Raw genomic sequence first — 27238 nt, forward strand, 5'->3', positions numbered from 1 at the left:
TTTATCTCAAATGATAATTTCTGACTTGAAGAGATGAACAAAATATCCTATTTTCTTCCTGTTGATTGTTTTGGGTATGGTGCTGTGGCCCCCTCACTTAGGGACCACTATGAATTCATCTTACAAATAACTAATGTACGCATTGTTTTGTGATTGAAATGAGGGGTAGATTTTCTTGACCCTTCTGGTTTTCAGGTCTCTGCTGGTATGGCCTGTACTCATAACCCCTTTCTGCTCTTCCAGCTGTGAACTTTGAAGGGAACCCTAGGGTACTGACATCCACTACTCTTTGCCTGCAGGTCCCCACTGTCTTGGACTTTGCCAGTTACACAGAAAGGGTTTCTCTTGATCTCTACCACATTTGACTTCTTTTCCTTTCTAGGCATGTAGGAGATTATCTTTGTTTTAAAAAGCTCCTTTTAAACTTAAGTGTTGTCCTTTTATTTTGTGATGTAATAGCTGTAAGTATTTAACAAACTATTAAAAACCAGTATATGCTTTTATTGTTTTCTATATTATTTTCAAAAAAGAAATAACATTTTCAGAAGTATATGTTCAAAAGTAATACTTTTATAAAATAATTTCTTGTGAATTTTTTGTTATTTTCTTCCTGTTCTAATTTCACTTCTCTGAATTTTATTTCAATTTATTCTCTGGATTTCATATTGATTTATTTATTGACTGCTTTAAATCAATTGCAAAACTAAAATTCATGTAATAGTGTCAAAATAAAATATATAACAACCATAAATATAAATCAATAATATCTTTCCTTTTGTTCTTGGTAATATAATTACATACCTTATTTGATGGCAAATATTTTTTTAAAAAAAATAAATTAATAAATATAAGCAAGCATTTTTCCCTAAGGTGTTATATTCTCAAATATGCTGTCATATAAAATTTTGCTGCATATGAGTTTGCAGAAGTGATGATATGAATCATTCAAATCTCTGAATGACATATTTACATATGTGAGCTAAAATCCATATACCTGTATTCATTTTGCTGTTCAGTAGAAATACATGGCTGTGATGAATATTAGCTTTTCTTTTAGTCATAGTAGGGAATTAACTGATTTTCTTTTCAGTTAAAAACATTTTACTAACTTACTCTACAAATGTCTCCATTTTAATTTACATAGCTGGAAAAGCACTCAGAACAATGATTTGAACAAACAATTATCAGTTCCCTCTAGTGTTTCAGTCAACACCTGTACCCTCATGCTAGCTCTGTTTCCTTTAGCCTCAGCCACAGAGTGGCCCCAGATTACCTTCAGCACCGTGAGAAATAGGGCAAAATTTAATATGGTTCCTATACTTTCTTCTTAAGCTAATTTTATTTCTATTTTTTCCCTCACACAGAGAATTTCTTTTTGCAGTTCTGCTCATGATTTTGTATAATCATTGTACTCTCAAGTAAATTTAATAAGTGCCCAATGTATGTATAAGTATCCAAAGTGTATGTTCAATGTTAGTGTAAATTTATTTACTCAAGCAAAGAAATATATCAAAGGACACTGAGTCAGTCTGATTTCGGCAGATTTCATACTGTTATCACAGCAAAGCTCCTTTCCTATATTACAAAAGTTCAGAATCTGGTTAAATTCTAACATTCAGAACAAGCATCCTGTTGCTTCCTGAAAATAAACTGACTAATTATAAATAATTTGTCTGAATACTAAACAAGGGTAAAATATATACTTGCAACAAAATTTTACAAGAGTATTCTTTGAATAATTACAATTGTTTCAAAGAATATTTAGGCATCTTACTAACACTCAACCATTTGTGTTTGTGAAGGCTGTTTGATTATCATGGGCGTGTGCCTCCACCTCCTCGAGCTGTCATCCCCCTGAAGCGTCCCAGAGTGGCTGTTACCACCACACGTAGGGGAAAAGGTGTCTTTTCCATGAAAGGGGGTTCCAGATCTACTGTTGGTGGGTCATCTTCATCAGGCTCTAAATGTAAGTAACGCTCCCTGTTTTGTTTTTCTGCAAATAAAAATAGGAATAGCCATCATTAATAAAGGCCTATAGTCAATGGTTGCCTGGTAATTATTAATATAAAAACATGAATAATTATCTATTATTGAATTCTACCACATTGTACTAAGGTAGACAGACAATAAAGAGGTAACCCAGAACTTATTTTAATAGAATTTTATCACAGTAAATCGCATTGAACTTTCAGCCTAGTTGGTCTGTGATAGAGAAAAGCATGAAAATAGAACATATTGCTTTTAATAAAGAAGCACTGTCACTTTAAAAGGATACATAGTCTTTCCTTTCAAAAAACATGAATAAAATGTGCTTTGAATATTTTATAATTAGAATATTCAAGATTAAAGTTGGAAAAATGATACAAGAAAACTATTGAAACATAACAATTATCCTAGGTTACTAGGAAAGATATACAACTGAATATATATTTCAATATATATTAAAGATCCTTACATCATTTCAAAAGTCAGTAAAATGTAGAGATGCCAACTTTCTTTTTTTTTATTTTTAAGGCAATGTTATTTTACATATGAATCCCAGTACTCTCCTCCCACCTTTCCTCCACCCAACCACCATCCACTTAGAGAGAAAGAGAGTGAGGCCTCCCATGGGAAGTCAAGAAAGTCCTTCACATCACTTGAGGCAGAACCAAAGTCCTCCCCACCTCACCCCTGGATCTAGGCTGAGCAAGGTATCCATCCATAAGGAATGGGTTCCAGAAAGCCAATTCATGTACTAAGGTTCACTGGTTCCACTGCTCATGGCCCAATAAACCACTCAAGTCATACAACTGTCACCGACTTTCAGAGGGGAAAGAAAGTCAGTCATATGCAGGTTCCCTAGCTCTAAATCCAGAGTCAGTGAGCTCCCACTTGCTCAGGTTAGCTATTTCTGTAGGTTTCCCCATCATAGTCTTGACCCCTTTGCTCATATTAGCACTCCTTCCCTCCCTCTCTATGACTGGATTCCAGGAGCTCAGCTCAGTGTTTATCTGTGAATCTCTGATTCTCCTTGCAACAGTTACTGGCGTATGTTTTATGATGATAATTAGGGCAGTTATAAATCTGATTACATGGGAAAGGAAGTTAAGGCATGCTCTCCACTATTGCTTAGTAGTTGGGGTCATCCTCATGGGTTCCTGGAAATTTCCCTGCTGCTAGATTTCTTGCTAACCCCATAATAACTTCCTTGATCAAGGCATTTCTTTCCTTGTTCGCCCTTTCTGTCCATTTCCCAACTTGTCCCTCCTGATCCCTCAAGTTCTCCTTCCCCCTTTCCTTTTCTTCTCTCCAATCCACTTCTACCCTTCACCCACCTCCCAAGCTCCCAATTTACTCAGGAGATCTTGTCTAATGCCCCTTCCTATGGGGATCCATGTATGTCTTTCTTAGGGTCTTTATTGCTTCTTGGCTTCTCTGGGATTGTGAACTGTAGGCTAGTTATCCTTTGCGTTATGTCTAACATCCACTTGTTAGTGAGTACATACCGTGTTTATCTTTCTATATTAGGGTTACCTCCCTAAGTATGGTGTTTTCTAGTTCCATTCATTTGTGTGAAATTTTTAAAATGTTATTGTTTTTATCACTGAGTAGTACTACATTGTGTAAATGTACCACCTTTTCTTTATCTATTCTTCAGCTGAAGGATATCTAGGTTGTTTCCAGGTTCTGGCTTTTACAGATAATGCTACTATAAACATAGCTGAGCAAATGTCTTTTTGGTATGAGTATGCATCCTTGGAGTATACGCCCAAGAGTAATATTGCTGAGTCTGGAGGTAGATTGATTCTCAGTTTTCTGAGAAACTGCCATACTGTTTTCTAAAGTGGCCGTACACATTTTCACTCCCACCAAGAATGGAAGAGTGTTCCCCTTACTCCATGGCCTCTCCAACATAAGCTTGCTTTCATTAGTGTGTTTGAACTTAGCCATTCTTACTGGTCTAAGACAGTATCTCACAGTCGTTTTGATTTGCATTTCCCTGGTGCATATTCCCTGGTGGATAAGGATGCTAAGCAATTCCTTAAGTGGTGTTCCACCATGTGAGATTCCTCTGATGAGAATTATCTGTTTAGTTCTGTACCCCATTTTATAATTGAATTGTTTGGTATTTTGATGTCTATTTTTTTTTTTAGTTATTTGTATATTTTTTGAGATCAGTCTTCTGTCAGATGTGGGGTAGGTGAAGATTTTTTTCCATTCTGTAGGTTGCCATTTTGGCTTATTGACTATGACTTTTTTATTACAGAAGCTTCTCGGTTTCAGGAGGTTCCGTTTATCAAGTGTTGATTTCAGTACCTGTGCTACTGGTGTTAAATCCAGAAAGTGGTCTCCTCAGCCAGTGCATTAAAGGCTACTTCCCACTTTCTCTTCTATGAGGTTCAGTGTGGCTTGATTTATGTTGAAGTCTTTGATACAGTTGAACTTGAGTTTTATGATGTTTGTGGTTATTATAAAGAATAACGTTTCTCTGATTTCTTTCTTAGCCCATTTATCATCTTTATAACAAAGGCAGAAGTCACATCCCAGAAGTGTGGTGCATGGAATAAATGACTGAGTTTATATAAATGAGCGAGTGCTCTTAACTGGAGAACTGTAAATATTATGAAACATAATATTCCGTTTGCTATTTTAGTATTGAATTTTACTTTGTGTAATGTTTTATTTTGAGCTTTCCATCTGGATTGCTGGGTTATACTTTTGCTTCTTGTATCAATTTTCTAAAGTTGTAGCAATTAGGAATTTAGAGGCTGCATATCTGGGATATCTGAGACTCAAGTACAGTGCACTTCTCTGTGTCTTTATGTACATTCTCCTCCCTGATTAGATGTACACTAGTCTCACTGGATTAAGTCACTTTAATGACCTCAACTTCATGTTTTCTCTGGAAAGGCCAATTCACAATTAAGATGTTTTCAAGGTATGAGAAATTAGGGCTCAACATATCTTCTAGAAAAATGTATTTTAATGCATGAGTACTTTATCACTTTTTAATGTTTCCTTAAATTCCTTAAATCATCATGCTGCTGAGTTTGGCCCAAGAGAGCAACTAAAGGTCTATTTCTATAGCTAAAAGTCTTTTACATATAGTCAGTTTAGTAATGTTTTCAACTACCTTTTTTCAAGGTAGGGTTTCTCTGTGTAGCAGCCCTGTACGTCCTGGAAATTACTCTGTAGACCAGATTGGTCATGAACACACAGAGATCTACTTACCCCACCTACCTCTGCCTCCCATGTGCTAGGATTAAAGGTGTGTGCAACCACTGCCTGGCTAGTTGCCTCATTCTTATGTTGGAAGTGTTTGCCATTGTTTCTGTTTGTGTTGATAAGGTGTGTGTGTCTGTCTGTCTGTCTGTCTGTCTGTCTCTCTCTCTCTCTGTGTGTGTGTGTATGGTGTGTGTGTGTGTGTGAGAGAGAGAGAGAGAGAGAGAGAGAGAGAGAGAGAAACAGAGACAGAAGAATGAGAGACAGAGAGACAGCGAGAGACAAGGAGAGTTCAGAGCTGGGGTCTTCTATAAGTTTCCAACTTTTTTCTTTATTTTTATACTTCTTTTTAAAGTTTTCTACAAATATTTTGATCATATTTCCCCTCATCTCTCAACTCCTCAAAGATGTACCCCCACTTTCCAATAATCCCAACATTTTACATTTTTCACCATCAAGAACACTTCTTGTTGGTCAAATATTTGTGGATAAGTGGTCATTAATGACTGACTTTCACCAAGCTACACACTTGGCATTAATTCTCCCAGGAAGAATCAGTTTCTAAGCTTCTTATCCAGGGACTGAGAGTTCATGCCCATATACCCTTTCCATTCAAGGATTTGGTCTGACTTGGCTTTGTACTGGTCTTGTGCATGTTGTCATTACTGTTGTGAGCTCATATGTGTAGCTGCATTGATGTGTCCAGAAGACACTACTTCCATCTCCTCTGTCTCTTACATTCTTTCTGCCTTTTTTCTGCATGATATCTGAACATTCAAAAAAAAGTGTGGTATATATGCTCTATTTAGGGTTGAGAACTCTGAAGCCCTTTTTTGTCTACCTTGGCCACTTGTAGATCTCTGTGTTAATCACCATCTACTTAAAATTGATGATTTAATGGTGAGGTTTGAGAAAGGCAATAATTTCTGGTTATAATGATAAGTAATTGGTGATTACTTAATATTATGTTTGTTTAACAAAACACCAGCATTATTTTCTTTCCATCTCTTATGGCTAATCAATACATAGGCTCTTCAACTAAAAATTATACCAGATATGTGTTTCATCTTGTGGAATGGGACTTAAACCCAATCAGAAAAGAAGTGCTTTTTCCCAGGATCTTTGTGCCAATATTGCAACTGCAGATATGCTTTTACAGGTTTTATAGTATTATAGCTCACGGGGTTCATAGATGAATAAATTTTTCTTCTTCAGTAAAGCAGACAACAACTTTCACCACGGTGAAATGGCAGATTAGTATCAGTTTGATTTCGATGTGTCCTATGATTCAAGTGTGAGATATGGTCAGCAATATGTTCTCACTATCAAGTTATGGAGGGTAAATAAGAGAAATGGCAATAACCTATAAGATTTGGGGAAATATAGGACCTCACTATCCAATAATACCAAAAGAAGGAGTAACCCATTCTTGGCATTGAGCATGTTTATTTATCCATTCTTTTCTTTATTGTTCTTTCATGTTTGGTAAAATTGTCTCAGTGTGTATTTAAAATGAAATATATATATATATATATATATATATATGAATAGTCAAAGCTAACATCAACAAATTAGAGAATATATACAATGTTTGTCTTTTTTCTGTTTTATTCAACTCAGCGTGACTGTTTACAGCTTTATCTATTTTCTTGTACAATTATCCTAACTTATAGAAATAGTCAAGTTTTACAAACTTAAATCACAAATTAAAGTTCTAAATAAAGTGAAAAACCGTACTCTTATATTGGCATAATCTGAGTAAACATGAATTGTATACATTTTACTCTTTTACTGATAATCATTTCTCATTATTTAATGAGTTGACAATTTAAGAAGTGGAAATTAATATTATAACTCAGGTAATGTTTGTTATTTCCAAATTTTTAATATGACTGATTTCTGCAGAGGATAAAAATCATGTAAGTAAAGGGCATTATTGAGATAATTTTCCAAAGGTGAATAATGATGACTGGCAACCATTTTAAATATTTTTCTTTTTAAAAATTTAAAGTTCCTCTCTTTTGATCACAATTATTATTTTTCATTTTTTGAGATCACCAGGCACAAAGAAGCCCTCTATTGAATTGTTGGTCCCGGGTTCCAAGAGACTTCTAAAACATTGTAGGTTAATGCTATTGCCCTTGGTTGTCCTCTGAATGTTAAAAACGCCATGCATTCCAGAAAGAGCGCCCAGAGCCCCTTGAGCTGAAAGTGACCTGAATACCTTCTCCCTGAGGACTAGTTTTCATGGTACCAGATGGCACCATGCAAACTTACAAGGAAGGAGATAAACAAAAGTCCTATAGAGCTATAACATCTAGGAAATCCATGAATACATACAATGATAATGCAAAGAGTGCAGTAGTGACATGCATACCTTAGTGGTTACCAACAGCACTCTACTCACACATAAGACCCACTCAACAAGAGAAAAATCATACTCACCTGGTAGTGGAAACCTAGTCTATTCCCTGGGTCTAGCAATATCATAAGTCTTGGAGAAGAACCTACAATCACTTTATGAAATCATCATAACCACTAAAAGAATTCCAAATATTTGCCCTTATGCCTATAGATATGTGTAGTCCTCAACCCTCATCAAGGAAACATCTCTGCCAGAGACAGAGATCATTACAGAAAGCCACAATAATGAATATCCATGATAGAACTCTCATACTAAGGCTCAGGGATCACGGAAGAGGAGTCTGGAAGAATGTAAGACCTGGAATATCAGGGAGTTTGTAACAATTGTGTCTCCTAGGATGGACCTATACCCATAAAGTCTCACAAACATGACTACCTAGACCTGAGCAGAACAAGGATAACACCAATAGACATGCTAATGTGGATGAATAAAAATATACACAGTCTCAACCCTGCACAAACAAGTACAGAACAAGTACAGGAAACTAGGAATGATGAGAATGGCAGAAATTTTCTGGGCCAAGGAAGAGTATATCAATTGGTGATTCACCAATAAATCTTTATTATCCTTGGAACAATACATACAAATGACATTATGTAGATTTAACAGGTCATGTTTATGTATTTAGGAATATATATATATATATATATATATATATCAACAAATAATGAAAAGAGGCCATAATTTATTTGCATACATATATACATAAATACAGTGTTCTGAGTCCATCACTATTGATTGTATGTGTATATGTTCACAGCTGACCACTTGGTATTGAATAACCAAATAGAGGGCTTCATCCTTGAGAAATACTGGTTATCTTTCTGTCAGTAGGCATTAATTCTCAGTAGCTCTTCATCTAGGGATAATATCTTTTGAGAGGTTTCCCTATCTTCATTGGCATATCTCTTGATGTTCTTATTGTTCACACTTTATTTAAACAACTATTTTGTTGATATTTTGTGGATGCTGTTTTGCTGGCCTGATGTATACAAGATATAATATCATAGCAGATGTCCCAATCCAATTGCCCTTATACACTTTCAGCTTCCTCTTCCTTGTTGCCTAAGATTTATGCACAGGACTTGCATATCAACTGGGGCATATGCACTCTGTGCCCAGCTGTTCTCTGTATTTTGACCAATTGTGGCTTTCTTGAATGACCTCCATATGCTGAAAAAGAAGTTTCTTTGATGAGAGATGAGAGATACACTTATATGTTGGTATCAGGATAAGCACTTAGAATAAAGTTAAACATTATATTGGCTATAGAAAGTAACAGAAGTAGGTTCTCTTCTAAGTTCCAAGTCTTCATCAGCAATCGAATGATCACTGGGTTTATGGTATCAGACATTTATTACTTCTTGCTGAGTGTGCCTCCCATCCAATGAGATTGATGTTGGTTACACCCAACACAAGATATCAGTGTCATTGTTGAACTTTGCAGACTTAAATATTATTTAAGTTTGAAACTTGAGAAATGTTGATAATTTACCCTTGCTCAATAGAGTAATACAGACAGTGATTATGCACACACACACACAGACAGAATTCAGTACACAAAATATGTGTACTCAGTCTATATAAATATGATATTAATGTTTGTAAAATTATATATATACTATATATTACATGTATATAAGTATATATAATAAGAAATATTTTGAAATTTTGAACATAAAGAAATCATAAATAAATAAATTCAGTTAAAACAATTGAAAAGGCTAAATAAGATTAGAGTTCTTTTATGTATTTCTGTTCCTTTTCAAATGACAAACTTGTCCAACCTTCTATCACAGACATAAAATAAAGATTTATATTACAGATACCTTATCAAATTAAAGACATGCATGCCCATGAAAATTAGCTGCATTTTCTTTGTACGCAAAGTTTTCCTCTGAAGAAAAAGAATGAACTTGTCAATATCTTCCATTAATTTAATTTATAGTCTAAAATGAGTGAAAGGAAGGACAGCTGATATCTTTCTGTTAACATAAATGACAAAATAAGTGGCAGATCATTATAAAAACATCTACAAGAAGTTAGAGGTAGTCCAATTAAATATAATAGATGATTATTGACTGCTTTTCTTAATAGTAAGACTTCTTGTGTTTGAGTCTTCTTAAAAAATCATGTCATTATAATGAAAATAAACATTACCCAAAGAAGTATCATTAATATTTTCAAAGAGACACGAAGCATCCCCATCCATCTGCTCTCCAGGACCAAGCATGAATGTACTAAGATTTTGAAACTATCAAAACAATGAAGTAAGTTAGCCAAAGTAGTTATATAAAGCCTATTAGAAGTAATTTGAATTAAGTTTATAAAAGTCAATGAACCTAGAATAAAATCAGACACTGTTCCAAGAGTCAGTTTCAACGGAGAGAAAAGACCTGACTGCCTGCCTACTGTTCTGGAGTAGCATGTGTGTTCCAAAGTGTGCTGAACATGTAACCCTTAATTACTTCAATCCCTGCATGCATTTCTCTAGTTTCTATCTTGAAAATTCAAGCAATATTTATGCCTTTCATAGTTCTCAAAGGGAAAAATTTACTTATTTATACAGTTTTAGGCACATTCTGTTAAATCATGTTATTTACCAATTCTGTTATTGTTACTGCATACTATGTTGTTAAAACTGTGGGAAAAGAAATTACTGTGTGTAGAATATAGTAGTTGCTGTGGCTTTCTTTAAGCTGTGTTTTATATCACATCTTCAAAATGAAATCTAATCGTAGAGTTATCCTTATAACTTTATATGAAGCAAATACTTACTGTTGGCAATGCTTGTTAAACAAAATTATTTTTAAACATCATACCATAAGACATTTCCAAGCTCCATTAGCATTCAGGAAGGACCTAGTACTTCCATGGTTCAATTATAAAAGCCTATGAGCATAAGTCCTGCTCGTAAGTCAACGGCCCCACCCTGACTCTTCTCCCTTGGTTTATAATCAGGGTAACTCAGAAGAAGAATGTTATCTGCTCTACAGACCTCTGACTAATATTACTCTTACTATCCCAGCACCAGGATGCAACATCTTCGCCAATTTAACACCAAAAAATCAAAATTACTACCAGTGACCAAATAAGAATCCAGAATCCTTGTTTTCCATGAAACATCTGGCCTAGGCTTCCCTTCCTCACTATTAACCACACATTTTCTGAGCTGAATTGAAATCTTACTTCAGGGTTTCATTGCTTGTTTCCTTACATTTTTGAGACAGGGGTTTTCTGTGTGGCCTTGACTGTCTGGAACTTGTTCTGTAGACCAGGCTGGCCTCAAACTCAGAGAGATCTGCCTACTCCTGCTTCCTAAGAGCTGTGATTAAAGGCAAATTCCATCATGTTCGACTTTCCTTAAGGTTTCTAAACTCATGTTCATGTAGTTTTAATTGAGAATGCTCCCTTATCTTCAGAAACTTTTCACCAGCTCCATTGTATTACCTTACAAACCACCATTAGCAGTTTCTCTGTGTTTAAGTTCCAGTTTAGGTAAAAGTACTCTGGGACCAAATGTAGACCTTCCTGATCTTGAGGTCACCACCATCCTATAAACACAAACCAGGCATTTATCTTTAATTTATGGGATTTAAGCCCCATAATTCATGTTCATTATTTATGTGTTTATTTTTATAGGAATGTAGTTAGCTTAGTGTTCTCAGATATTTGTGGAATATGCTACTAAACTATTTTTTTTCTTTTTGAATTTTAACTTTGCTATTCATTTATTTCACAGTTAATACGAACTATATCATTAGCTATGAAGAAGCTCAAAAATGAGCCATGGATTATGCTTAGTCAGTCTGAGAGATGGAGTAAAATCCTGCCCTTTTCTTAAAAGTTCAAAAGAAAACAGACTTTTGTGTACTGTCTCATAATTTATGGCTATTTTTAAAATCAATAACCAAATCCCATAAAAAATATTTTTTAATTTTTATCTAGTTACACAAGTTCAATTCATCAGGACATATCACATGCTAAGCCTCATTTTACATACATGAAACAGACATTACACTGAGGACATAATATAACAAAACAAAAGTAAACATGACCCTTTATTAAAGACACTTATTATATGATGGTCTTATTATAGTGAGAGGAAGTTTTGTTGTCAAGTAATAGGATCTTTTCACTTATTTCTCATTATATTATGTATTTATGTTCTTATATTTTATAATAAGTTGTTTACATACTTTTCACATCAACTATAAATTTCATGAGTTCAGGAATACAGTTCACTATAAATAGTTCATGGCTTAGGGGTAAATAGAAACTCGGAGAGACATAATCTTGGTCATTCTTCAGTAAACTTGATGCATTGCTTCTGTTGTATGTAATGTAAACATATTACTTCTCTTATAATCAATTATAATCCACAAAGTAACCTTAATAATATGTATTTCAAAAAGTATTTAAGAATACATGATGGCCATAGTTGTCATGAGGAGTAAATGTCACTGCTTGTAAATATTTCATAAACAAATGCTGGATGCACAGATGCAGAAAGTAGATAACTGATAGACAGTTGTGAGCAAAAATGGCCTAATTTTTCATTTTTTTTCTCATTATAGAAACATACAGAAAATTTTATTAGGAATCTGTAAACCTTATGAATAAATATATGGTAATATATGTAGTTTCATTCCTAAGAAATTCTTTGGATAATAATTGCTTCCACTTGTTTTTTAAAAAAAGAAAAAAAGAAATGAGATCTTTTCCCAATGTACACTGTCAATTCTTAACCACTATTTGAATGTTACCCAAACAATAGTGCACTTCCTATAAGCTGGGTACCTCAGTTGAGAAACATAGTAATTTTTGCATATATTTACATAAATATCATAGATAAAGACATTTGAACAACACAAGCTTTAATCTTATGTTTAATATTATGTTGTTGAGTATGGCAGTGCATATAAATCAGGACTTGAACAGATTTGGATGCTAATAAAATCCCAATTACAAAAAAAAAATGTTTCTACTTATTTTAGCAAAATACTTCATAGTTTAGCTTTTGAAAATCTTTGCAAGATTGGTAAATAGCCTCTGTGTATTGAATCACCTTAAAATAAATGAATGAAAGGAAAAATATATAGATGCAGAAACAGATGAAATGAAATCACAGGTAAGATTTCCACAAATTCACATTAGAAAAATTAATGCTTATCATTTTTCTTCAAGGACCTGAAATAAATAATGTGATTAAATAATTAATAAAGAAAGAAAAATAAACTGACTATTATATTTTTTACATTGTCAAACTTACCTATCACACAATGAATGTAGTAATGTTTATAGTTAGGAGACCCAGACTTTACCTTAAACTTCATGTACAGTTTATCTGATTCCAATAGATTATGGAAATTACATCCTCTGGCTTCTTATTGACAAAACAGAAAGAATGGAAGGAGTGATTAATTTCTATGAAAATTTATTTTCATATTTAGATATTGTACCAAAGGTTTCAGAAATAAAAATTATAAATAAATATTATTAAGTATTAGTAAAACTTACAGGCTTACAAACATAAGATTTATAAATTGTTGACATCACATATGATGCCGGTGATGTGGGACAACAGACTATCACTTACTTCAAGCCCCTTCTCTAATTCAAGCTTAGTTCCATGGTCCACTCAATTCATCTAACACAAATATCTACCCACTTTATGATATAGAATCCTGGGTCACCTAAAAGTCCCTCCGAATATCTGCCAACCACCTTGACTTTTGCTTGGGTTGTGCTGTTGACACACCTGAATAATAGAGATTTTCTTCTTATCACCAAACTACTACTAAAAAATACTTCACCTCCAAATAATCTCTGAATACATACATATAAGTAACATTATATAAAATGAACCAGTTATATTTAGGGATTGATATGTGTATACATATAACATTATGTCCTTAAGAACAAATAATGTAAAATGAAGCTATGGATTTATAAACAAAGCAAGAAAGGGTCTATGGGAAGTTCTGGAAGAAAGAAAGGTTAAAAATAGAAATTATGTAATTATAGTATCAAAAAGGGCAGAAAAAGTAGATTTGCAGCATTAGGAATGCTAAATATGGAATATCAAATATACACTATAATCAAGAAAGCAAGAGTTTCAAAAATCTAGCACTTTATTATTTATTTTGTCAAATATTTCTTTGCTTGATTGTGTGATAGCTTGTGCATTGTAAAATAACCACAGATCAAATTCTCATTAGATATCACCCTCCATCCTAAACTGTCTTAAGTAAGTGCAGCATAGTTACTACAGGGCAAGGTCACCCCCGGATAAGAACCATTGATTTACAGACCTATTTGTCTCTGAATAGACTGGATCCAAATGTGATTAAAATAAATTGAACTATTTTTCACTTCATAAATCAGAGATGCACATGTAGGCAGATGGTGTCATACTGCATGCCTAAGTTCCTTTATAGATCGTATCTCACATTTTAAAAAGGCCCAATAATCATTTTTACTACATCAAAATGTAATAATATTTATCACAAAATAAATTTCCTCTACAGAAAACAGATCTAGAGTAATTTGATATGACTTTATTTTTTAACAAAATTCTACAATCTTACTTTAGGAAAATACTTCACTTTATCTGTGTGATGGAAACTGATTCCTATTTTCTCAAACACTGGTCTTCCATTCACAAAAGTTAAGGTATTTTATGATCTAGTACAGTTTTCAATTATCAGTCTTTGGATGTTATTTAGTAGTTTTAAACTCAGACACTATAATTATACATAGAAAAATAAGTTATACTTAATAGGTCAAACACTTATTTTTATTGTATGCTTTATAATTTTTATTGGATAACTTATGCAGAGAGAAGTTTTCCTTTGAAGATGCCAGTACTACTTCTCCTAAAACACCTTGTAACATAAACAAGTGGACATACTTATATTAGAAAAGAGTTGTTGTGCATATTAACTGAGTATACCACCTCTTATCTGCTCACCGCTTCTTCTTTCCGTTTGATCTCTTTGCTAAACTCCATAGTCACATGCTCAGCCACCCAGTTTTCACCTGTGCTAAGATACCCTACTTAGCACGAGTGCCTTAATTCAATGTAGTCAACTATCACACCACCCTTGAACTATTCTCTCAGCTTCAGTGAATCCCTAATTCTGCCCATCATCCTACCAACTTTTCCAACTCAGTATGGTGCTCTAAGATGTCTAGCAGTTGCCACTATGACTTCCAGAATCAATGTTCACCTCCTCTTTCAGCTTCACTCACTGATTTCTTATAGTCTCCTTCCACTTGTTGTTTTTCCTCCAGACATATTCATTTCATTTCCTGAAACACCTGCTTATACTCTTTCTCCATCCTGTATGTACTGTTCTGCTCTATATTGGTTCTATCTACCAGCCTCTAACCCCTCTGCCTGCTTTCTCCTTTAACTGAGATACCTGTTGAAATATCCTGTCACTGAAAATTTCCTTACTACTTAATATAATATACTTAATGTAATGGCAAAATCAAACCCTCCATTACTTCTGTCTTATCTCTATGTACAGTGTGTCTGCTTGTTTATTGCTCTCTTCCATTCCAGGTAAGAGTTCTATAATTGTAGAAAATTTCTCTTTCCTGTTCAGTGCTGTATCCTCACCTTCTGGGAGGGAGATTTATAATTATCTGTTTCCATTAATATTGTTTGTCTATACATCAAACACTTAAAATAAAACAGTTGTGACCTCATCAAAGAGACTTCTATTTTTCTTTTTATTATTTTATTAATTTTATTTTACATTCCATCCACAGTTCTGCCCTTCCAACCCACTTCCTGTCCCCCACTCAAAGTCCAAATTGCACTCCTCTACACTGGTGAGGGCTCCCATGGGTAGTCAATAAAGTCTGGCACATTAAGTTGTGGCAGAAATAAGCCTCTTCCCCCTGCATTAAGGCTGAGCATGGCATTTTGCCATAGGTAATGGGCCGCAAGAAGCTAACTCATCCATCAGGGATAGATCCTAGTCTTACTGCCAGGGTCCTCACAGATAGCCCAATCTTCACCACTGTATGGAGGGTCTAGTTTGGATCAATAGAGACTCCACAGCTATCGGTCTAGAGTTCATGCATTTCCACTAGCTTGGTTCTGCTGTATCTGTAAATTTCTCCATCATGATCTTAACCTGCCTTGCTGATTGGATTTCTGGAGCTCGACCTGGGGCTTGGTTGTGGATCTCTGCATCTGGTTCCGTCAGTTGCTAGATGAAGGCTCTATGATCATAATTGGGGTATTCACCAATCTAATTACAGGGGAAGGCCAATTCCGGTACCCTCTTCACTATTGCTAGGAGTCTTAACTGGTGTCATTGTTGTGGATTCTTGGGAAATTCTCTAACATCAGGTTTCTCCCTAACCCCATAGTGGCTCTCTCCTTCGTTGCAAATTTTCTAATATTTATTGTTTAATGTGTCCGAACACTGAATAATGTTCTATTATTAATGTGGTAACAGGGAAGAAAGAATTGAAGGCACTCTTTCCACAGATGCACTTTAGTTATAGAGCCTAAGGACGGGTACATTTTTTAATTTATCCCTGTCCCACAACTACCCTGAAATTTACCTCTAAGTTTTCAGAACCTGGCTTATTGTGATAAGACTTTTTCTTTGGCAGTTTACCTGATATAAAGTCTCTTTTTAAGCTGTTTTAGTCATTTTTAAATAAACAGCACTGATTTAATTCCTAAACTTTCAAGTCAGGAACCTAAGCAATCAGTAGAAGGATGAGGGAGACTATCAAAACATACAGAAAAAACTGAAAATTGGGGCTGTTGAATTTCCTGAGTGTCTAATCAAGAGGTATTCATGCAAGAAACGGATCACTTAGTATGGAGTACAGACATGCAAAAGGAAGTTGATAATCAGTGAAAGTGCAGCAGTAAATGTGAGGCACCATTAAAGAGATTGCAGGTGAGATTTTCACTCTTCAGTGGGTTTGTAAAGCAGGAATTCATACACAAACAAGTCTAAACCCTAAAATCTTGGTAAAATTTTGAGACACACATTTGGAAACAGAAAAGACCTTTGATTGGAGAACCATGTTTACACACTAATACAGTGCATTGCATGAATCATAATAAGCTCTTCTTTTACCACCTATTGGTCCTACTGTTTCTCCGAGCACGGCACTATGTAGCTGTGCTTATTTCCGCTAAAGTAGAGGCTTGAAATACACAGATAGAGACAGTTCATGTCCCCAAAGCACACAGATTTGAAGAAAACTCCTTTTTAACAGGAAGTTGTTCTATAAAAGATGGGTTGACTTAAACAAGAGGTGGAATAGAAAGGTGAAAATGCACTTTCAGAAAATCCTAGATATCATTTTGAAGCATTGTGTTTATACATTAGTTACTTTCAAGTACTGTGGCCATATTACAGAAACAAAGCATGGAAGATTGATTTTCACTCGGGGTTTCAGAGGGTTCTACTTGATTCTGCATTATTTGGTACCATGTATTGGACAGAACATCATGGCAGGTAAGCATATGGCAGAGAACAACTTGTCAAGCCATAGATGATCAAGAAACAAGAGGTCAACACATGAGGTGAACAAAACAAACATATGAAGGTCATGCCTAGGAATTGATTCTGCCAATCATATCTCATCTCCTAAAGGTTATGAAGTCTGCCAAAATAATGCCACAAGCTGGGTCACATGCATTCAAACTCAAATCATAAAGAAGGCATTTGGGATTATATAAGAACACTCTTCAGGGATGTGTTTCTTATCTTTCTTGCCATAGAAATAGTAAAGATTCTGGAAATTTTCAGTTTAGCACAAGACTGATGATTTATAAATATTACTTTAAGAACTATTTACAAGAAAGCTAGACTGAGTGGGAAAAAAGGCCAAATAAGAGTAAATAAAAGTGAAGACAGATATATTGGACCTATATCTGTGTTATTTATTTAACATGTAGTTTTTGGAAAAAACAATTACTAACATGACCAACTTCTAAAATTCTTAGTCTAGAAATACAGAGTCACAATAGAGTGCCTGTATCAATGAATTAACTAACATTTTACAGTGGGCAAATATGTTGCAGAGAAAATATTAGCAGATAGAAAGGGGTAAAAAGCAAGTCGGACAGGAGTTAGAACAACAGTAGGAGCAGAGGTGGCCCCTTTGGGGGACTACGTTGTAGGAAGGAGCCATGAGAGCACGAAACCAGTACCATCTGGATACAGACATTGACTCTGATGAACTGGGGCTCACAGTCTTGGCATGGACAACCCTTTCTCCACATACAGCACTAAGATGAGGAGTTGTCTCCCATGACTCTGGGAGAGACAGACAGCATTGTAAGCCGAGTCTGCTCTTAGGACCCCTGTCAGCACTTCATACCTTCATGTCTGGAGGTGACAGGCAGCCAGAGAGTCATTTCATTATTACTTGTTGGGGCCCTAAAAGAAGACAGAACTTTGCAAGTTTCCTTGTTTTAATGGAATGTACACCCTTATAAGCTTCAATAATGTTAATTAGAATAGAATATTAATACAATCCTTCACCGGTCTTACAAAACACTGGTATAAATTTAAACCTTCAACCTTGTCTCCCTGGACATCTACAGGTTCTCCTATCTGTAAACCCATTTTCTAGATGCATTCTAATGCAGGTTTAATAATGTAAGCTGTTGTGACTTATCAATTTATGTTTTCTAATATGATAAATTGAAGTCAGTTGACTACAGCTAAGGATTGACTAATTCCATGAGAAAGAGATTCTGTTAGTTTCTAGACACAGTTTCATTTTATATCACTGAAACCCGCTATCTGATAAAATATTTTCTATTAAATCTGATAGGTTTAAGTAAAACTACATGATATGCTTCCATGATAGGAAATAAATATCAGTCTTCAAAGCAGAATCAGTTTCTTATAGTGACAGATGATGGTTTTCAAATTTAGCTGCAATTCAACAATGATTCTTTGATGTTTGAAGTAAGTGACATTCAGAATGAGTCACTGTTTAAAGTGTGTTCTCCTTTTAGGTGGGCAATTCTAATACAGAATTTTCAGGAGACTCTGGTTTCCTGCAGTTTGTATCTAACAAAGTACTTTGTACTAGAAAGAAAAATAATTACTTTAAAATTTGATTTAATAATGAGGAAGGTTTTCCTTTTGGAGAGAAAAAAAAACCTCTATCTTTTAAGACCAAATTGCATTATAAATTCTATACTATTCATATATCTTAATTGACAAATACATAAGCTTAAATATATTTTATTTTATTTTAATACTTTTTCAAAAGTTTTGAAGACAAAAATGTCAAACAACACATTTTTCCAAAATTTCAGGATAATAACTAAGCTGGGGTGATTATAAATAAAATGGCAAAAAAATGATGTATGTGTATCCTATATAAGCAACACAGCTCTGCATTGAGGCCTCGGTACACAAAGACTATCTAATGACCCTCAGAGACTCGTGAGTCTGTTTGACTTTATGATCTCTCCCATAGCAAAACTACTTGTGGTTGGTTTTCAGATAAGAAAAATAAGGACAGTGCATTAAATTTCTCAAAGAAGTTATAATATTATGTATCCTTAACTTTTGTTATGAAATTGTTCTTTAACAATTTTGTGCCTTCTGATTACTCTCATTCCCCATCCACTCTTCATTTCCCCCACCCCATTAACCTCCTACCTTTGCTTCATCTCTTTCCACATTCATGCCGGTTGGTTTTGTTTAGTAGACCATTGCACTTAACAAGGGAGGTTTGTGTAACCACAGATTTATTGTGTGAAATTTACAAGTGGGTACAGAACTGAAAACAGTGTCTGCCCCTTCTAATGGCCTATAACTCAACAGGCAGGAGTAGGGTCCATCTCAGTCCCTGACTGATTGTTGACAGGCCCAGGCTTAAATGGGCTCAATGAAGGCAAGTACAGTGTTTGTGAAATCTTGATTGCACAAGCTGTGTCATGCCCAGTACACGGCATTCCCTGAACCTTTCCCCTTATAAAAATAATTATTATTTAAGTATGATATTGTCCTTTAGTTAAGCCTCTTAAAAATATATGGTCAATTTTATTGGCAAGGAGGTAATAAAATATGTGTTGTCTTCCACACCTGCTTTTAACTTATTCTTCTCCATTTCTGGGGAACAAACTTGAGGTCATTTGCTTGCTAGGCAAGCGCTCAAACACTGAGCTTAATCTCCAACACATATTTGTGGATTGTAGCAACACTACTTAACAAAATGAAAAGTTGTTGTTCATATCAGCCCCCATTTTCTCTTTGGAAACCAGATTGACATCCAAAATCTAGAGTGGAACGTAGTGCTACACATACACTGGTGCAGTGATAAACGGTATCTCATGTCTGTAATTCCTGCACTCATGAGGCAGGAAGATGATGAGTTCAAGAGTAGCTTGAGAAACATACTGATAAGTTATTTCAACATGTATAAATAAATGAATCATAAATTAAATTAATGTAAAAATAATTGGGAGGAGTACCAGTGTGCTTCCTTTCCACCTGCCCCATGGCATAAGGATTGCTATGTACACACTGCCACTTTACTCAGGCAATAGCTTATTCTCTCAAGAACAAATGTTAGATTTTTGTTTCCATCAATGCTCAAACAACTGGCTTGAAAATATCACTGATGGCTATCCATGAGTGGTGGGCTATACAGGAGCATTTTGTCTATCTCTCTCTCACTCTCTCTCTCTCAGACCAACACGGGATTCAAAGTAGTATTAACACAGGTATTCCTTAAGCCATGTCAATTTTACATTGAAGGATTATTCTCTTACTTTCCTGATTTAAAAAAATCAGGACCTGACATTATACTTTTGAAAATGTTTTCAGATTCTTTTTATGTGACCTTGAGTTAGAAGATTATCAGTTTCTAATGTCAGTAAGTGTCCTCATTTCTAATTAGCAAAAGCATGAAATATTTCAGAATAACTAGCTGTAACAGGAAACTGATGATTCACTGGGAATCTTATAAGACACTCTTGAGAAGTACTGCATCGTAAATTGTGTTCCAAGTGGTCCATTTGATGTCTTGTTTTCTTTCCACTTTTCCTCTTCCAGTGAAATCAGATGAGTTACAGACAATCAAGAAAGAATTAACCCAGATCAAAACTAAAATTGACTCCTTGCTAGGGCGCCTGGAGAAGATTGAGAAGCAGCAGAAAGCAGAGGCAGGTAAGTGGAAATGAATCAGTGACCACAGACAGACAGGTTGGAATTAACCCAACACCATCAACTGTAGAAAGCAGGCCAAAGAGACACCACTGAGTCACTAAGTTACAAAGCCACAAGCAACTCTTTTAAGCCAATAACTGCACTGATGGAATGGGGTTTCTTGGAAAAACATGAACAATGCTTCTAAGATTAACATTTTAAAAGGATAGTATTTTGATCGAACAATCAATAGTAGTTGAATCACAATTGAAACTTTCTGTCTCAGTATTAATTGTAAGAAAATAAAGGCAAGTAATGGATAGTGTTATCAAGATAACACCATATTCACATTTCATTAAATTAACCACAGTGTAATACATAAAAAATCTGTAGACTATTATTGCAGAGATCAAATTCTGTCTTATTTTTCACCTTGTGAAATGTCTTAGTCAAATTCAAAAACCCAGAAGCATACAGCAAGTCTATCTCACAGTGGGCTCTTTGTGGATTATAGGTGGTTCCCAACCACAGTCTTTACAGTTATTATACTTTTTCTTGTATAATATTTCAAGACCACATAAAATGAGAATTGGGATGAATTCAGAGCAGGTCTACATTTTGAGCCTTGCATTTTTCAAGGTCACTATGCTAGAAATAACTCACAGGCTTCTGCTATAGAGCTAGCATGGGGATTAGAAGGAGACCCATTAGGTGTATGTGATGTGTGTCTCTTTTAAACCTAGTCTTTGCTCCAAGGATTGTGTTAATAACCCTACTTGTATGCATGTGGTACTGAGATTCAAACAGAACTTAACTTACTAGAAATTTCACTTATTGAAAATAAAATATGAAAAATACAGTTTTATAAAATTATTGTTAAGTCCAAACTTCTTTCAATGCAAACAAAGATTCAGAGGCTTAAATTTATTTCTGGAGCCACAACAGTTGTTTGTGAACTACCTTGGTCTTAAGATCTTGACTTAGCTTTCCTTCACAACTACATTTCTGTCTTTTCTGGAGTGAGGCTGCTACGTTACTCTTAACTATTGAGTACTGTTGGTAGCTAGAGTTATGGCTGATGCTCCTGCTTGCAACATAGGACTCCTCTCTGGAACACATTCAAGGCTCTTAAACTGAAGCAAGCAAGTGCCTGCCTGCCTGTTACCCCTGACCAGAACTGGAGCCCATCTCCTTGTTGAGCTATGGAACATTTCTAATCTTCAACACTTCAAAATAAAGTTATTCAACCTATATTTTAAAACATCTCATTAAAAAAGTGTCAGTAAATCTCCCCAGCATGTTAATATGAAAGAGACATGATAGATTTAAATCGAACAACTTTTCCTTAAATTTTAAATAGCATACATTTTATACTGAGAAACACTACATGGCCTACACTTTTCAGTAAAGAAATTTAGAGTTTTAGAAAATTTTGATGCAGTGTCTATGACCACAATCTTAAACGTTGCTGTAACTGAAAAATCCTGTAATGTTGCCTAAGTCAATATTTTCCTTTGAGGAACTTCTGTAGAATTCATTATTATGTAAAACAATCCTTACAGCTAAAGACTTTGATAACCAATTTGCACTTCAGTTTAAAGGATTATAGAAAACTCATTTAAATATAAATCACCTCAAAGAGAAAAATGTGATCCTTATTCCAGCATATTATACCTTCCGGTTTCCTGCAATGAATAATACCTGTCACAGATCTTGCTGGAAGATCATTTATAAACGTAACACTCTAATTCAAGCTCTGATTTTCCTTTTATAAAAGCTGTCATCTCGCCTTTGCTAATCTTTTAACTTTTTCCAGTCATAAGACCATTACTTCCAAAATGACAAGTCTTGTCCTTGTTGTTGGCATCTCTCTTCCTTTTATATGCTATGAGGAAAATAAAGGTATTTAATTTGCAACTTCACTCTCCTTGTAATTGTCTTCTGAATAGCATCTATATTTATGGAGAGTCTTCATTTCTTGTATTTTCTCTGTGGAAAGAAGTCAGAGTTATATGGGAAAAAGTTTTTAATAGTAAACACTGTGTTATAGAGAAAGGAGTTAAATGCATTAAAAGGCACTCAAAGCCTCCTTATTAAATCCAGGGACAGTCACTTTAATGCTTAATTAGTTGAAAGCTAATTATTTGCTAGCAAGCTCTTATTCTTCATTATTGCTCTTTCTATATCACATTCCTCACATGGTATTAGCCATTTAATAAGGACTGTTTTCAATGTAAGTGTGGTGGGGAAAATCAGATGACTGGGAGGAAAATGCATTAGGATGCAGAGTGTGCTCTGGGCAAGATAAGTGGTAGGTTCTAACTGAGCTTCACAGGAAGTGCTTCCCTGCTGACTTCAAAGTTCTAAAGTGATCAGACAAAGTCACTCTAAAACACAATCATGTTATTATGAACTGTGTACACCATAAAATGTTTTAAATAGGTCTCCATGTGCCTCTTCATTTACATTGTAGTCTTTCTAAGTAAAGGTCATGTTTTCTTTTTCCTTACTTTACACATTATAGTATCATTAACCATTACCAGATATGTAGTAAGACTTAAGACCTTTTAAACTGTAGGTATGAGAAATGCCCTCCAATGCATATCCAAGTACTTAAACTATAGTTACCATGATTCCACCATGCATATATTGTTTTTCCACTGAATAAAACAACTTTTAAGGATGCAGTGAGCATACAAATTTAAAAAAAAATTATATCATTTTAGATTATAACTGGATCTCATTCCTAAATGATTGTTTAGAAGGAGCCAAATGTAAATTATCCTAACACACACACACACACAATTTTTATAGCTGGCTTACCTGTGATATTATATAACCAGTAAGTGTAATCCACAAAAAGGAAAGGTGCATAGTTCATCACACAATGGGCAGAATTATTCCACATGAAACTACATTGAAAAGTAAAATTTTCATCACAGACCAATGCACAAAGCTGTGGATATTGTTTGGTTTAGATTTACTCTCAAAATAATACCTTGTACATGGTGATTACAATGTTAAACTGAGAATTAAACAGAAATATCAGGAAGGTCACAAACTTAAGTCACAGTAGATGAATGTATCCTGTCCATATATTTTCAAACAGCATGTAATTGTAAAAAGTTAATGCCCAATAGTGGTTATATTACAAATTAATATCAAATTATAGGTCTTCTAAGGAAAAATAAAAAAGAAGATGAAAAAGACATAAAATTATAGAATAATTTGGACAACCCGGTTGTCCAAAAAAAAAAAAAAAAAAAAAAAAAACAAAAACTATGAAAGACCATTTAAAAAACATTTTCATTTTTTTAAAAAGGAAACAAAACCTGAAGGACATAGTTAACCAGTTTGAGGATCTACCAAGTGCCTAAAGAAAAACATGAAAATATGGATGTAAATCAAACCATGCCATTGTGTTATTCTAGAACCAGGGAAGGAAAAGACTATACTAGAGCAGGAAGGAAAAACAGAGGAAAAGAAAGAGGGAAACGTTTTCACATAAAGAAAGAGAAATTGAAAGCCAGAGCATAAGAGCTGTCTTCAGGCACCCAAAAGCTGGTGTGCAGATGAATAAACAGTATTTCCAGATATGCAAAAGATTTATCTCCAGGTCACATGCTAAAAGATGCATTTAATTTTAATGGAATATTTGAGCATTCAAAAAATTATACAAAAGAAATTGTTAGAACACTACCTAGCAAGCAGAGCAAAGTGTTCTCAGGAACAAAGCAAATGAAATATTGATCAGCTAAAGTAAAAATGTTGTCTAGAGATAGCTTGATGCTTTGATTGGCTAGATATTTTATTTTTTTAAGCAATTCCTATTCAGTTTGAGTTCTGTTTTAGTGTGTTGCAAAGGAAGTCAAGATAGGTACTTGCATCAGCTTGTGTCTGTCTTCACACGTCTCGACTCCATCGAATATTTTGGAAATGCACTACCAAACAAACAGCATGAGAAAATGGAAATTTAGCATTCCCAAAACAGGCACCTGAATATGACTTGGGCAAAAGGGATCATTGAGATGGCAGTTAAAGAGGATCCTAAGAGAGAAACTGTCCAAGAACTTGCAGAGACATAAGCTGGATCAGAAACGTGAGCCAAATTAGGGACAAAGGCACATAATTCAGCCAAAGATGTTGAAAAAATAACTAATGCTTGAGATAATTTGCACATCTCTCTAGGGAAGGGATGAATTTCCATAAATACATAGAGTAGTCTCTTAAAACTAATTTACTTGAAACATAAGGCATTTTTAATTATAAGGAAATTTTAAAAAAAAATGTTCAGTGAACTGGAGAAATGACTCATCAGTTAAGAGTGCTGAATACATATACACAGACATACATAGCAATACGTAAATAAATATTTTGAAAAGAAAGTTCAGGAAAATAGTATTTAGTGTATACTCACCATTTAGTTGCTCGATGTATTTATAAGCTTAAAGCAATGTAAACACTGAAAATTGATTTATTCAGCTTCAATATTTTCTAGGGAGATGCAAAGTGAGTAGAAATTATTTGACCAAAATTGAATCTTTAAGGCAGTGAGGAATATGTCAACAGATAATTTATGGAGGACTAACTGGAATATATGTGGAAGCATAAAGATTCATGTTGGGAAGAATCAGATGGGAGAGTAAAATGCTTCAAAGAGATAGGAATGGTGGACAGTCAGAAACTCTTAATATGGAACTACAAAAACTGAAGGTCAGTAAAGAAGTCAACTTTGAGCAAGGCAAATTAGATGGACACTTTTGAAGTTCTTACTGGCAATAATGTTCCACCTTACCCTCAGATATACAGAAAAGCACACCTGTACTGCACACAAGGCAAAAACAGTGAGACTCTCTTCCAGACTATTATTGCAATCAGAGTTGGGCATAGAACTCATCTCTGATTAAAGATCAGGCCAGATGATTTTGAAATGTTAGACAAACTGCTTGAGCTATGCTGTGATGTGTTGGCAGTTCCTGCCCAATGTTGTTAGGTAAATTATGATTGATAATTGTCTTTAGCAAAGTTATGCTTTTTTCTCCAAACAGACTGAGAGACTGGGTCTTTCTATTCATATGATGACTTGTCAGGGGGATGGGTCCTAGATATGGAGAACATTCATCGGTGGAAAAGATATACATATCCAATGGGAAAGAAAGGAGAAATAATCAAACGTTTTCCAAAGTGAAGATTCTAGGAGGGAGTGTGAACCTGGGGACAGCAAAAAGTCTACCCAAAGTTTAATTAAATGCAGGCAAACATGGATACTATCTTAGTGATTACAGTTTTGTTATTACTCCAGTTGTGATGGCATTTTCTTCTGTGTTCTCTCTGTGACGCACCACTATGCTGTAAATCTTGTCAATTCCATTCACAAATGTCAGCACTATCTTCTATTACTCAGATACTTAGTGTTTCCCAAACTCTCTTTTGCTAGCTGTACTCAACCCTGTAACTCCTGTTTCCCTGAGACCACTGCCCATATCCAGTGTTGATCGCTTTGCCATGCTCATAGATCTTTAATATACATGTTGATATATTTCATATACTTCACTTCAAGGTTATAATCTAATGATTTGATAATTTTACTGAATGATGCAGCCACCACCACAGTTCACTTAAGACATTTTCACTCCCTAAGAAACACCACTTCTTGTTTGTTTTCTCTCAGGCTCATTTTTGATATGGGAGGTGGATTCACATTACTGAAACAGAAGGCTCCAGACAGAAGGGAGACAAAATTGCAAGCACACCACTCAGAGATTGAATCTAACTACCTAGTTCTGAGACATTTGGAAAAGTCCTCATAAAATTCACAAAAAGTTGGGGGAGGATTGAAGGGGAGGTGAGAGGCAGGGAGGGGAAAGAGAAAAATGTAGAGCTCAATAAAAATCAATAAAATAATTTACAAAATGAGAGAAACAGTATTTTGCCAATTCCAATATTTAATTAAGCGTACTATTTTTTGATGGTTAGATTAAATTATTTTGCATTTCACATGCAAAACTCTGTGTTAATTATTTCTAAAAAACTAATATTTCAATCAAAATTCATTCTCATATGTAATATTCCTGTGGTTATTTGCAATAACATCTATAATTAATTAGATTATTAGCATCAGCATTTTTAATAATTGAATCAAAATTCATAAAAATATTTAAAGTAGAATCTTTTAAAAATAAGTTTCATAATACTTTGGAAAATATTGATTACAAAACTTACTTGGCTAAGGTCCAGATGGCTTCAATGCAGAATTCTACCAGAACTTCCAAGAAGACCTAATACCTATACTCCTTAATGTATTTCACAATATTGAAACAGAGAAGTCATTGCCAAATTCCTTTTATGAAGCTGAAGTTACTCTGATACCAAAACCACACAAAGACACAACCAAGAAAGAGAACTACAGGCCAATCTCACTCATGAACATCGACGCAAAAATACTCAA

General features: G+C 34.6%; 1 protein-coding gene across 8 annotated transcripts in view; it reads left to right on the forward strand.

The window, feature by feature from the left end:
- Ralyl (RALY RNA binding protein like) overlaps positions 1-27238 on the forward strand; it is an 806300-nt gene that overhangs the window by 697897 nt on the left and 81165 nt on the right. For all 8 annotated transcript variants that reach the window (XM_057790445.1, XM_057790446.1, XM_057790447.1 and 5 more), the window contains 2 exons: positions 1803-1966; positions 20698-20811. In XM_057790445.1, the coding sequence (XP_057646428.1) occupies positions 1803-1966; positions 20698-20811 (278 nt within the window). The remainder of the gene's footprint in view (positions 1-1802; positions 1967-20697; positions 20812-27238) is intronic.

This window comes from Chionomys nivalis, chromosome 16 (assembly GCF_950005125.1).
Source record: "Chionomys nivalis chromosome 16, mChiNiv1.1, whole genome shotgun sequence".
Taxonomy (NCBI): domain Eukaryota; kingdom Metazoa; phylum Chordata; class Mammalia; order Rodentia; family Cricetidae; genus Chionomys; species Chionomys nivalis.